The sequence below is a fragment of the Macaca thibetana genome, chromosome Y, assembly GCF_024542745.1.
Source record: "Macaca thibetana thibetana isolate TM-01 chromosome Y, ASM2454274v1, whole genome shotgun sequence".
Lineage (NCBI taxonomy): Eukaryota > Metazoa > Chordata > Mammalia > Primates > Cercopithecidae > Macaca > Macaca thibetana.
Window position 1 is genome coordinate 5,812,813 of NC_065599.1, and position 13,622 is coordinate 5,826,434.

At 35.5% G+C, this 13,622-nt stretch overlaps 1 protein-coding gene across 4 annotated transcripts in view; it reads right to left on the minus strand.

Moving 5' to 3' along the window:
- Positions 1 to 5,174: 5,174 nt before the first annotated feature.
- LOC126947165 (gamma-taxilin-like) overlaps positions 5,175 to 13,622 on the minus strand; it is a 40,961-nt gene continuing 32,513 nt past the window's right edge. For 3 of the 4 annotated variants that reach the window (XM_050777891.1, XM_050777892.1, XM_050777890.1), the window contains exons 8-10: positions 10,997 to 11,089; positions 8,593 to 8,688; positions 5,175 to 7,106 (exon numbers count right to left, since the gene is read on the minus strand). In XM_050777891.1, coding sequence (XP_050633848.1) covers positions 6,789 to 7,106; positions 8,593 to 8,688; positions 10,997 to 11,089 — 507 coding nt within the window. In that variant the 3' untranslated portion in view covers positions 5,175 to 6,788. Of the gene's footprint in view, positions 7,107 to 7,457; positions 7,480 to 8,592; positions 8,689 to 10,996; positions 11,090 to 13,622 lie in introns of all 4 variants that reach the window. The other variant, XM_050777893.1, reaches the window with a different exon arrangement.

Below are 13,622 nucleotides of genomic sequence, written 5' to 3' on the forward strand. Positions count from 1 at the left end.
GCATGTTCTCACTCATAGGTGGGAACTGAACAATGAGATCACATGGACTCGGGAAGGGGGACATCACACACCAGGGCCTATCATGGCGGGTGGAGGGGGGAGGGATTGCATTGGAAGTTATACCTGATGTAAATGACGAGTTGATGGGTGCTGACGAGTTGATGGGTGCAGCACAGCAACATGGCACAAGTATACATATGTAACAAACCTGCATGTTATGCGCATGTACCCTAGAACTTAAAGTATAATAATAATAAAAAAAAATAAAAATAAAAAAAACCACACTATAATTAGGATTATTTTCTAAATTTTCAATTTTGAAAATTTTCACAAATTTCATTGCTAGTATATAAAGACAGAAATACCTGTTATATGGTAATGTCATATCTTTTTTGGCCTAAACCCTAGGGCTTGTGTGTCTTGTAAAATACTTGTATGTCTTGTAAAAAGTAAAAAATTAGTGTCCTTTACAGGACGCTCCTCTGGAGACTGAGAGGGAGAGGGCAGGAAAATGATAACAATTTTGCTAGTTAAATTTTCATTTATTGCACTAATGGTAATTCTTATAAAAAGAATGTAGTGTTTGTGTAATTTTTAAAAACTTGAAAATCAGTAAAATACTCAAAAAATAGATTTTTCTTGTTCTTAACCTTGGGAAGACTGTTGTTCAATATGTTAATTGTGGTTTTTACATTTTTAAAAAATTGTTACTACACAGTAGGTGTGTATATTTATGGGGTACATGAGATGTGTTCATATAGGCATGCAATTCACAGGGTGCCTATAGTTCATTATAACTTAAATGTTAACTGTGTTTTATAAATGCTCTTGGCCAAGCATGATGGCTCAGGTCTACAATCCCAGGATTTGGGGAGGCTGAGGTAGGATTATCACTTGATTACAGTAGTTTTGAGACAAACCTGGGCAACAAAAATGAGAGCCAGTCATGGTGGTGCATGAATGGAGTCCCAGTTACATGAGAGGCTGGGCAGGAGGATTCTTTGAGCCCAGGAGATCAAGGCTGCAGTGAGGCATGTTTGAGGAAGTCCTTTATCATGTTAAGAAAGTTCCTATGTTCCCCTTACTTCTAGTTTTTGAGTGTTTTTAGTCATGGAAGGATAGCACTTTAAAATGATTTTTCTGTATCAATCTATATGATCATGAAGTTTATTTGTTTTTATAGTAATGTTTTATAGAATGAGGTTGGAAGTGTTCACTCCTTTTCCATTTTTTGGACATTGAAGCTACCTGGTCTTAGTTTGTGTAAAGTGTATTTTTTGTTTCTTTGTGTGTGTTTTTGTGAGAAAGGGTCTCACTCCACCCAGGCTGGAGTGCAGTGGTGTCATCTCAGCGCACTGCAGCCTCATTCTCCCACGCTGAAGAGATCCACCTGCCTCAGCCTCACAAAGGGCAGGGATTATAAACATGAGCCATGGGGCCCAGAAGTGTCAGTATTTTGATTACTGATTCAGTCTGTCTCCTATAGCTCTGTTCCAGATTTTCTGTGCTAGACTGTGTGGTGATTCCTCAAGGATCTAGAACTAGAAGTACCATTTGATCCAGCAATCCCCATTACTGGGTATATAACCAAAAGATTATAAATTATGCTACAATAAAGACTCATGCACACATGTTTATTGTGGCACTGTTCACAATAGCAAATACTTGGAACCAACCCAAGTGCCCATCAATTATAGACTGGATAAAGAAAATTTGGACATAGGTATGGGTAAAGACTTCATGTCTAAAACACCAAAAGCAATGGCAACAAAAGCCAAAATTGTCAAATGGAATCTAATTCAACTACAGAACTTCTGCACAGTGAAAGAAACTATCATAAGAGTGAACAGGCAATGTACAGAATGGGAGAAAATTTTTGCAAGCTACCCATCTGACAAAAGTCTAATATCTAGAACCTACAAGAAACTTAAACAAATTTACAGGTAAAGAATACCCAAACAACCCCATCAAAAAGTGGGCAAATGATATAAACAGACATTTCTCAAAAGAAGACATTTATTCAGCCAAAAAACATGAAAAAAAAGTTCATCATCACTGGTGATTAAAGAAAGGAAAATCAAAAACACAATGAGATACCATCTCACGTTTAGAATGGTAAATATTAAAAAGTCAGGAAACAGCAGATGCTGGCAAGGCTGCGGAAAAATAGAAATACTTTTATGCTGTTGGTGCAAGTGTAAATTAGTTCAACCATTGTGGAAGACAGTGTGGCAATTTCTCAAGGATCTAGATGCAGAAATACCATTTGACCCAGCAATCCCTATTACTGGGTATGTATCCAAAGGATCATAAATCATTCTGCTATAAAGACACATGCACACTTACATTTACTGCAGCCCTATTTACAATAGCAAAGCCTTGGAACCAACCCAAATGCCCATCAGTGATAGACTGGATAAAGAAAATGTGGCACATATATAACCTGGAATACTATGCAGCCATGAAAAAGAATGAGTTCATGTCCTTTGTAGGGACATGGATGAAGCTGGAAACCATTATCCTCAGCAAACTAACACAACAACAGAAAACCAAGGCCAGGCACAGTGGCTCATGCCTGTAATTCCAGCACTTGGAGAGGCTGAGGCAGGTGCATCACCTGTGGTCAAGAGATCGAGACCTTCCTAATCAACATGGTGAAGCCCTGTCTCTACTAAAAATACAGAAATTAGCTGTGCATCGTGATGCGGACCCTCTAGTCCCAGCCACTAGGGAGGCTGAGACAAGAGTAATTGCTTGAACTTGAGCAGAGTCTGCAGTGAGCTGAGATCGTGCCGCTGAATGCCTAGTGACACAGTGAGACTCCCACCTCAGATAAAAAGGGAGGGAAGGGAAGGGGAAGGGAAAAAGGAAGAGGAAGGGGAAGGGGTTCTCACTCATAAGTGGGAGTTGAAAAATGAGAACACATGGACAGGGAGAGGAACATCACACTCCAGAGCCTGTCGGGGTATGGGGGGCTAGGGGAGGGATAGTATTATGAGAAATACCTAATGTTGATGTAGGTTGATGGGTGCAAGAAACCACTATGCCACGTGTATACCTACATAACAAACCTGCACATTCTGCACATGTACCCCACAACTTAAAATATATAAAAAAAGAATGTATACATTTCACGTAAGTTATCTAATTTGTTGGCATACGATTGTTCAAAGTATTTTCTGTTTTGAGACAGTATCTCCTCTTGCCCCCCGCTGAAGTGCACTATCAGGATCACAACTCACTGTAGCCTCCAAATCCTGGGCTCAGGGGATCCTGCCTCAGCCACCCAGGGACTACAGGCATCCATCACCAATGGCTAATTTTTTATTTTTTGTAGAGACAGGGATTTGCCATTTTACCCAGGCTGGTCTTGAACTCCTGAACTCAAGTGATCCACTAGCCTCAGCATTCCAAAGTGCTAGGATTAGAGGTGTGAGCCACCACACCTGGCTCCATAGTATTTTCTTAAAGCCATTTTTATTGTGGAGTAGTAATGTCCCCACATTCATTTCTAATTTTACTTATTTACATCTTCTTTCATTTCAGGGAAGTTCAGTTAAAGGTTTGACAACTTCGATGTTTTTCCAAGAAGGAACCATTGATTTCATAGATGCTTTTATTTTTATATTATCTGCTTTATGTATCTATACCCTAATATTTATTTCCTTCCTCTAGTAGCTAGTAGTTTGCTTTTTCCTTTTTTCTTAAGGTGTGAACATGTTATTAATTGAAGATCTTTCTCATCTTATAATGTATTTACAAATATTTATTGCTCTTTCCTTTTACTACACTAGCAAATTTTGTTGTCTTGTTCTTTTTTAAATTAACCTCAAGATATGTTCATATTTCATTCATGTTGTTAAAGCCAGTAAGCTACACCAGTAATGTGGCGCTGCTGTCTCCACAACTATTGCCAAGGTGGACAACGTGGGATAGTAGGCAGATAGTCCAATGCCACAATCCTTAGAGAGCTTTAGCAGTCTCTCCATTCTAAACTAAGTGGTACCCTGGGGTCTCTGTTTGTATTAGATTCCAGAGTTCAAAAGAGTTGAAGTTTTTGCCGATTTAATGGCTGTTTCAATGAAATTGATTCTTAGCTCTCCCTATTTCTATTTTCCATGACATTACTTCTTGATCTCTTTTAAAAGTGCCTCAACTTGCTTTCCTTCAGGGTTGTCTAGAACAGCAGTCCCCAACTTTTCTGGCAGCAGGGATGAAGCTTCACTTGCTCACTTGCTGCTCACCTCCTGCTGTGCATCACTACCAGTTGGGGGTTTGGAATCCCTGGTCTAGAAAGTAAAAGCTATTTAATTGTTTACATAATGTTATATTAACTTTTACTCACTCATGACTAATTTAATAATAAGACACTGAAATTCTTTGTACAAGTATCACCTGCTGCTTATATCTATTCAGTTCCAAGTAAATTTGGATAGACTAAGGTTAACTGATAGTAGAAAAATTCTTGGGTATTGTGATTCTTAAAAGTCTTGCCAGAAGTTAAACTATAGAAATCTTAAAGTTACCTACTATAAAGGGCAGTTTGGGAGTGGCCATGCTAACAGAGATTTGACTGAATGAAATTATTTTTGCCAACTAACCACATGGTAATGCATATTTAAGTTGTGCTATTAACTACATTTTAAGGTGTGAGAAATAGCAACTTTTTCCAACAGTTCTTTTTGACCTTGACTGTTAAACAGTCAAGGTGACATTCATAATAAAGAATACACAGAGACTATTACATTAACCATTATATCTTTAGTTAAGCTGAACGAAGTTGAGTAGGTAAAATAAAATTCATACTAGGTTAAAAAAAAATACTCTACAGAAGTCCTGAAAAGCAAAAGAGAACTAACTGCCTCTTATAAAATCATATCCTTAAAAAAGAGGTGAGATAAAAACAAAGCAGTGTGTTTATCAGTACTGTATCCTTTTTTTCACAGTTATTTTCATTTACAGTTTGAAAGAGGTAGATAATTCTGCAATAGACAAGTGAACTGTGATTATCAGGTGTAATAAAACAGTTCCATTAACTTAGAAATACTGGTCTCATTATCAAGAAATATATTAAAACACATCTGAAGATGACACACTCTGTTATTCTATACTCATGTTTTTTCTATAGCTTGGAATTCCCTGCCACTATACATATTACAACTCCAGAATGATATAACAAAACAATTTAAGTTATCTCAACATTTAAACATTTTCTTGGTCAGCTACAGTGTCCAGAAACAAGGCTGAAAAACAGGGTCAGATTCTATACATTTATGGACATGTTCAACTCTGCAGCCTAAGCAAACAGAGAGTTTTGACAACTACTATTCTAGAACACTGCAGATACTGGGCATGCCACAGGGCCATTTACAAAGGAATGTTCTGCAAAGGGTTCCTTTGGGTTTTGTTGTTGTTGTTTCCACTGCTAGCCAGAGGAATAATTCTGAAAGGAAACCAAATTCCAAAATACAATCCAGATCTTCTTAATATTGTGTTATAACACAGGATATCTAACAGAAACATTATGCCAAAAACAACGGACCAAGTTCTGTCAATTACACTGCTTTCTCCCCAAAATTTACCTTTCACACAAAACAAGTACCACAAAGAAGTTTCACAGCCTAAGAAATTGCCTTAGTATAACATTAAGAGCTTACATCAAGCAGAGTTCTGATAAACTATGACTGCTGGTATTAACCTTAGAGTATATAAGGTATCTTCATCTCCTGAAAGAAGTGGGTCCAGTATTTTGTTTTGTACCTGAATGGAATATTTATAAAAAGCTGGGGGATAAGCGGGAGAAGGTATTTTTGTTTTGCTAATTGTGGCAAAATAATAAAATCTGTCAAATTTAATGTTAACTTATTTTCCTCTGCTATCTGCCCCCTTGATTATCATAGTCACTAGGGTAATTGTATATGTAACTCACATGCCAGACTTCTTCCTAAGTGCCATATTTCTAAGTACCGGGAAAATTTCCATTTTCTACCTCTATTAGACCACAAATCTGATGAGAGAATATACGTAAAACTATTAAGCTACATGAGCAACTGAAATAAAAGAAAAATTAAGGAATAAATAGTACAGAATTTTCCATGCCAAGTGCAGAGATCTAGATATTGATAACCTGAAATAAAGCAGAACAATTTTCAGTTTCATAAACATTAAGCCTATTGGTCCAGTAACTTCTGCATATGCTACTGTTTTGGTTTTTCTTAACATCATGTACATTTAAATGATATATATATATATATATATAAAAAATATATTCTGCCAATTTTGAGGAATTCAAGGTTTACAGTCACATCAATTTGGCAATTCATATAAATATTGTTAAAAACCTGATCTGAATCAAATATGCCATGCTTGTTTCTTAATCCATTGGAGTTTTACTTGTCATTTAAATGATGTGACAATATTAATCAGTTCATATTTTCTTTTATATATATATTATGGGCTCCAGAGTTTAAATTAGTATTTGATTTCACATTAGGAAACCATTATAAAAAAGTCTCAAATTAAGGTAATGAATACACAAACATACATTTTGAAAGTACAAGGCAATGAAAACATGCGTTCCAATAAAGGGGGAAAATAAGGCTGATGTGCAACATAGTTGGGGAAATTGGTAAGAAGTTTTCTGTACCATACAGTCCAGTAGTTCTAAAAAAATACAGATATGATAGAAAAAGTAGAGGAAATTTTCATACAAAACCAATAGTTACAACTAAAAGAGAAATATGTACACAAAATATATCCATCAATACAATGATCATACTTCATCTTAATCAATGCCTAGCGATCCCGTGGAGAGGGCCTTTGGAATAGCATTTTGCCTCATTCATTCCTTTGGGGTCAGCCTCCAAGCGGACTCCAGGCGCTCTTTTAGAGGAAGTGTTCAGCATATTGGAAGAATCCAGGTCAGCACAGGAATGCATCACAGGCACTGCTAAATCTGCATCTGCTACTTTCACAGAGGCCTGCCCTTTCAGAACTTCCACTTTCTCACTGAGCTCATTTCTTTCTATTTGAAGAGCCTTGTACAGCTTCTCTAATCGCTCCAATTTTATTTGAAAAACTTTATAATTTCTATCACGAATAGTTTTCTGTAAGAAAAAAAGATTTATGTAGCCTCACTAAATATCATTAGGTTACTGTATCCAAAATTCAGTAAATTGAGCCATAATAAAAAAGGTTGCTTTGTATTCACATCTTAAACCTCACTATATAGTGCTATGTTAAATATTTAAAATTATCCTTATGCAATGCAATAAAAATTATCTCTGTTATTTTCTGTAAAGTAACCAGAATGGACCTTTTGACTTTAAGTATTAAGTTGACTTAGTGAAGTATGAAGAAAATTAAAGCTATTAATCAAAAATGCGAGCATAAGTTTTCCTATAGAAGCAAAGATAATGTTATAATTGTTAATTTCCTTTTTATATAAAATAACTCACCAAGGGAATGCACAGCTGCTTTCTGAAAAAAAATTTCAAAGTGATAACTGTCAATTTTAACTAGGATATTAAAATAAGCTATATTATACTTTTTCTATCATCTAATAAGCTATTTAGTAAAGAGCTAAAATATATATATATAAAGACCATAAAACAAAATCATATCCAACTATTAAGGGAAGATGCTATTTTTATCTGCTTGCAGTTTTTCTACCCAAATATAAATAGTTTTAGCCATTTTATGTCATTACTGAAGTCTAATAGGATGACTGAGTAGACTGTAAATTGTGAAATCTAACTGAATCAACTCATTATACATTATAATACCTACCATTAAATGATAATTATTGCTATAAATATTATCACTGGTATAATAAAAATAACTTGGGAAAATGTTTAAAAAATGCCAGCAGTAAGAGTTCATTAAAGTTATTTTTACATGGGTTTTTCTTCCTTTCTACCATTTTTGAGAAAAGCATGTTCCAACATTTTTTTATGAAATGTTATAATTAGTCCAATTAAGTTTACAAAATAAAACTTAAGTGACTGCAAATGGTATGCATCTCAGATATATTTAAAGCAAACTTGGAAAAATGTACTTAGTTGCCTTTTGGAAATGAATAAATCAAGGTAGAAAAGCAAATGAGGTACTAATTAATGCTCTCAGGGGAAAATCTGAATAAAGCTATCTTTTCTAAATGTAGAGCAAGTGACTGTCAAAGTCATAGAATCTGAACTAAGAATATCAGCATTGCTTGAATATCTAGAAATGCAAATTCCTGGGCAACACTAGAAACTAATGAAGCAAAAAATTTCATTACAGGGAAGTCAGTTTGATAAGGCTGAGTTTGTGTAACCTCAACTTTGCTATATAGGAAAGCAAAATCTTGATACAATAAAGTTTTCTACAACAAAACTCTGAGATAATAACTTTGTTGAGGCAAAGAAGTTAATCATATGCAAGAAAATCTAACTCGCTGCATGAAAGTATATAAATAAAACTTGTAGTTGTTAGGTACAATTCTGAAGGTAAAGACACACTTTCAGAGGTTATTTAGTTAAGGCTAAATAATGACTTAGTCTTCATACTGAAATAAGTAAGTAACCATTATTTTGTCATGTAACACCTTCTTACCTCTTCAGCCATTTGCAGAAGTATTTTATTATTATTTTCCCATTTGGTACACCATATTACCATTTCTCTTTCCAGTTTTTTAATTTTCTTTGTCAGCTGTGAATCAACATAATAATAAATTTAAATTCTAAGTTTCATTTCCTGATCCACCACAGAAATAACTTTACAATGTTCTTCCCTTCCTCCATCACTATACTCTTCTCAACCAGCTGACATCTGTGTTGTCTTTATAAGAGTTTAAGTGGTATTTGTCTTTTGTTAGTAAAGCTTATCTCAGAAGCTCCTATGGTAAAAGCAGCAGTAACCAAAGCAGAAGTTTCACATTAAAATAAAACAAATTTGTTGTCCTTAATTTCACAGGAATGAGCACATGGTAGCTGAACTCTCTCAGTTAACAATAGTGTATAGTTTAGCTCAGCTGTGAACAGTAGAGTTGAGACCTCCTACTCCCAACATATACGAAAAAATGTCCATGAGTTTTCTGGAGAAATGATAAACTATCTATCAGACTATTTTATATACTCTCAGCCCCAAAGTAGCTCAAGAATCTGAAAGCAAATCAGGGTAAGAACTAGAGGTAGCATAATTCAGGTAAGTAATCAGGAAAGAGATATTAACATTTCTGAATCCTTAGTTTCATTTATCCTTTCAATTCACAAGATTGCTTTATTTCACATTTTGCTAAAGACCAAAATGGTCCAAAAATAAGGGGAGGAAGAACCTATACTATAAGAACCAAATCCCCAAAAACTCAGGATAAACTTTAGGTATATCCTTCAACCAGCTTTATTCGAAATACAGGTAATGTTAAGAAGAATAAGGTTAAGATAGAACAAATGTCCTGCGCTTTGGTTAACACACAAAACTGTATCACAAGTCAAACTCGTACAAAACCCATGGGAAGAGCTTTAGGTGCTGAACTACACTGATCTTTACAACCATTAAGGAAAGGACTTAAACTCTATTCTGCTTCAACAGTGAGCATATGCTATAGTCCATCTAACATTTTCACTGTGCCTAACAGTTCCACTTCCACTGGAGTCACAACTGAAAGGATAGGCAGGTAGAACTAATCTGTAACTCAATGAATTCTCCAAATTAGTAAGTCTAAAAAGTAATGAAGATAGTAATTTGAGTATTTTATACAACCAAGCATTGACTGAAGTATATTAGATGTTTTTGCTCTTTTTATTTTTAACCATGAGAAAAGAAAGACATGGAAAGATGTGTTATGGAAATAACTTGTTATAGGATCATCTATAGCACTGAAAGTATCAGCTCAAATCTGACTAAACTCAACTACATAAGATCTAATAATAATCAAGAGTAACATATATTGAATGCCTATGAATTTCCCAGACATAACTACTGTACTATTCCCAATCAGCACATTTTTAAAAAATCTCAATTTAAATAGGGAAATGCCAAGGTAAATGACTCACCCTAAGGAAGTCATAAAGTGCAAGTTAGAGATATCAGTTTCAGAGTTCATGTTCCAAACCATAGTGCTATCTGTTTATTTAGGGCGACAGATAATTCTGCTCTTTAAAATTGCTATTTTAGCCTGTATTCTGAACTGGAATAATCCAGAACATTTTTCTACACCTAATTTTAAAAACCAGTTTAAATTTTGTATTAAGAATACATCTTGTATACTGTGTGAATATATATATATAGAGAGAGAGAGAGTTTAAATTTCAGAGTAAAGACATTTCGGGTTTAGCTAGGTCCTGAGAAATAAAGCTATTCCCACCAAGATGTATCACTACTTTCCGTGGCCTGGATTTTTAAAATAATTTTATATAAAATGTATAGTTTACATAAGGGTATGTGAAAGAACTGAGTAATTAAGAGAGGTGACTAAACAAAAATGATCTACAAATAAACTGTCCTTAATGGAAGAATTCTCTTTAATTATAATAGAAGTCTCAGAATGTCATGATAATTAATATTCCGGGGCAACTTGAGGGCAAAATGCCTGAATAAGCTGGTGAAAGAAAAAAAGATTAATATAAACTCACATAAGTAGCAATTATGCTTTTTTTGGTTTTTCTTTCAGAGTCAGGGTCTCCCTCTGTCACCCTGGCTGAAAGGTGACATGATCATGGCTCACTCTAGTCTCAACCTCCTGGCCTTAAATAATCCTTCTTCCTGGGACTCCCGAGTAGCTGGGACTGCCACTGCACACCACCATGTCTGCCGACCTTTTTTTTTTTCTACTTTTGTAGCAATATGGTACCCAGGTTGGTCTCGAACTCCTCTCCTCAAGCAATCCTCCTATCTTGGCCTCCGAAAACGCTGGGATTATAGGTGTGAGTCACCATGCTTGGCCACAGTTATGTTTAAAATAGCCTCTAATATCAATTACTTTTTACATAATATTCTATTAAAAATATGTAGATACCTTTTCCGTTTCCTGCTTGAAGGCTGTAAAAAGTTCATTGGTTTTTGCCATGGTAGTCTGGAATTCTTCAAACTTATCCATATAAAGGAAAAGCTATAGAAAAAAAATGATCAAATATTCAGAGTTTCAGAAAAGCAATTTAAAACCCCAAAATATTTTAAAATAACATAATAACTTTCAAAAAATTTAATATAAATAAACATTAGGTTTGATAAATGACTGAAAAACAACAGAAGCACGCACTCAATCCCTGGACTGCAGAATATATCCCTGAAATTTTTATAACCCACTGGAATGCACTGAAACTTCACTGTCTTAATCATATTAACTGTAAATGTTAAAATGTACGGTTAGGTGCGGAGGCTCACACCTGTAATCCCAGCACTTTGGGAGCTCAAGTCGGGTGGATCAAGATGTCAGGAGTTACAGACCAGCCTGGCCAATATGGTGAAACCACATCTCTACTAAAAAACACAAAAATTAGCCAGGTATGGTGCCAATTGCCTATAGTTCCAGCTATTTGGGAGGTGAAGGTAGGGGAATCGCCTGAACCCGGAAGGTGGAGGTTGCAGTGAGCCGAGATTGCACGACTGCACTCCAGCCTGGGCAACAGAGCAGTCTCTGTCTCACAAAAACAAAACAAAACAAACAAGCAAACAAAAGGTAAAATCACTTATTAGCTCTACTCCATCAAATGTAATACAAACTGAAGTATAGTGCTATAGCTGTGAATTTCATATAACCATAATGCTTTGGGTATTACCAAGTCTCCTTACATTTGAAAAACTTTTCTTATAAAAAGAGCATCCCTTTAGAGTATTTAGCTTACTTGAAGGCAACTAGTTCTTACTTTAATATTAAGGCTAACTCTTTCCTTTATGTATGCAGAAAAATAAACCAAAAGCTGAACAGTTCGATGGGGGAGAAAATTAGTAGGAGTACAGTTAAGAAAAAAACCTAAAAGAGGTTGAAAAAGCAATTTTCTTTTAAACCCATCATCATAGACATTTTAAGTCGGAGAATAACGGCAGAAAACCAAGCAGAATGTTACATTTAGTTACCTTTTTCCATACTTAAAATAGAAGGTTCAGCAAAGTAGGGGTGAAAGCATATTAGGAGTCAATACAGTGGACTTCAAAGAAATCCACATTTTAGGGAAAGCTTCATATACATAATGTCTGACTTAGGCTTCAAAAGCGAGCTGAATGATTTCATTTTAGACCAGAAAGAAATCCTTTAGAGACCTTAATGTAATTACATTATCTTCAGGAAACAGGCCCAGAAGAATAAAGTATTTTGCCCAAGAAAAGTAAAATAGAATAAAAGAATATTCACAAACATTGCCTTTCAACTTTCACCAATGCTGTATTAAGGATATTAAACAGAGCCACCTAAATAAGATAAAGGAGAGAATGACAGCACCTAGCCCACTCACAGTCAGAGGGAATAACCATAAAGAAGGTACTTAGAAGCATGCTGTGTGTGTGCGTGTGAAAGGGTAAGGGGGGCGGCGATTAAGGGGTGCTGAAGATAGCAAACAAAGTTACCAATGATATTAAACTAGAAGAGAGAGCTATATGGCAGCCAAACCATGCTTATAGAAAGATAAGGGCATAGACCAGGATAAAAAGAAACAGCAAGCACAGAAATGTAGGGGAACTTGTATACAATGTTTAATGATCAAATAACCATTAACAGTATGTCCATCATCTTGAATATTATCATTTCTACATGTTGGCAGCATTTCAAGTTCTTTCTTCTTGTTATGTTGAAACAAATATTACATTGTTGTTAACCACAATCACTCTACTCTGCTAGTGAACATTAGAACTTATTCCTCCTATCTATTCGTATAGCTGCATCCATTAGCCAACCTCTCTTCATTCCCTTTCTCTATTACCATTCCAATCTTCAGTTTCATTCTGTACTCTACCTTCCTGTGATCATTTTTAAGCTCCTACTTATAAGAATGTATGATATTTGTCATCTTGTGTCTGGTTTATTTCACTTAATGTCTGCCCATTTTCACCCATGTTGTATTCAGGTACAAAATATCATAGGTACCCCCAAAATATGTACATCTAATATTTATCAAATAAAAATAAGAAATGTAGAGCAAACTGGAGAATACCCATAATTTGTTAGCAGACACTGACAGAGCCTCTGAGTCTATCTGCCTAGAGTTGGCGGCAATAGCAGTGGTTCAGGCAGAGTGAGGGAGCTGTTCTTGTGGTGGTTGGCCATTAGAAATTAGCAGTTTGGTTATGGTCCATTTTATAAAGATGAAACATCCAGGTAAAGGTTGTCGCATCTGAAAGTTCAAGTGGGTAGCCCAGAGTGGATAGCCAGTAAGTGGCAACTACCATCATATCGGGGCCTGCCTCCATGGCTAGATTATAAAACAGTGCATCAAGGCAATACAAAGACTGACTATCACTAGCAAATCCTGGGAAAAGACATGTTTTAACAGCAGAAAATAAGACACTCTTGGGAAAGACAGCCACGTTTAGGTACCACAAAAAGAGGTTCAGCAAAGGAAAAAAATTGTAGCTAAACAAGAACATTCTGTGATTTCAAGGTACAAATCACAGAATCCTCTTGACTAACAGAAATAGAATAAATAGAA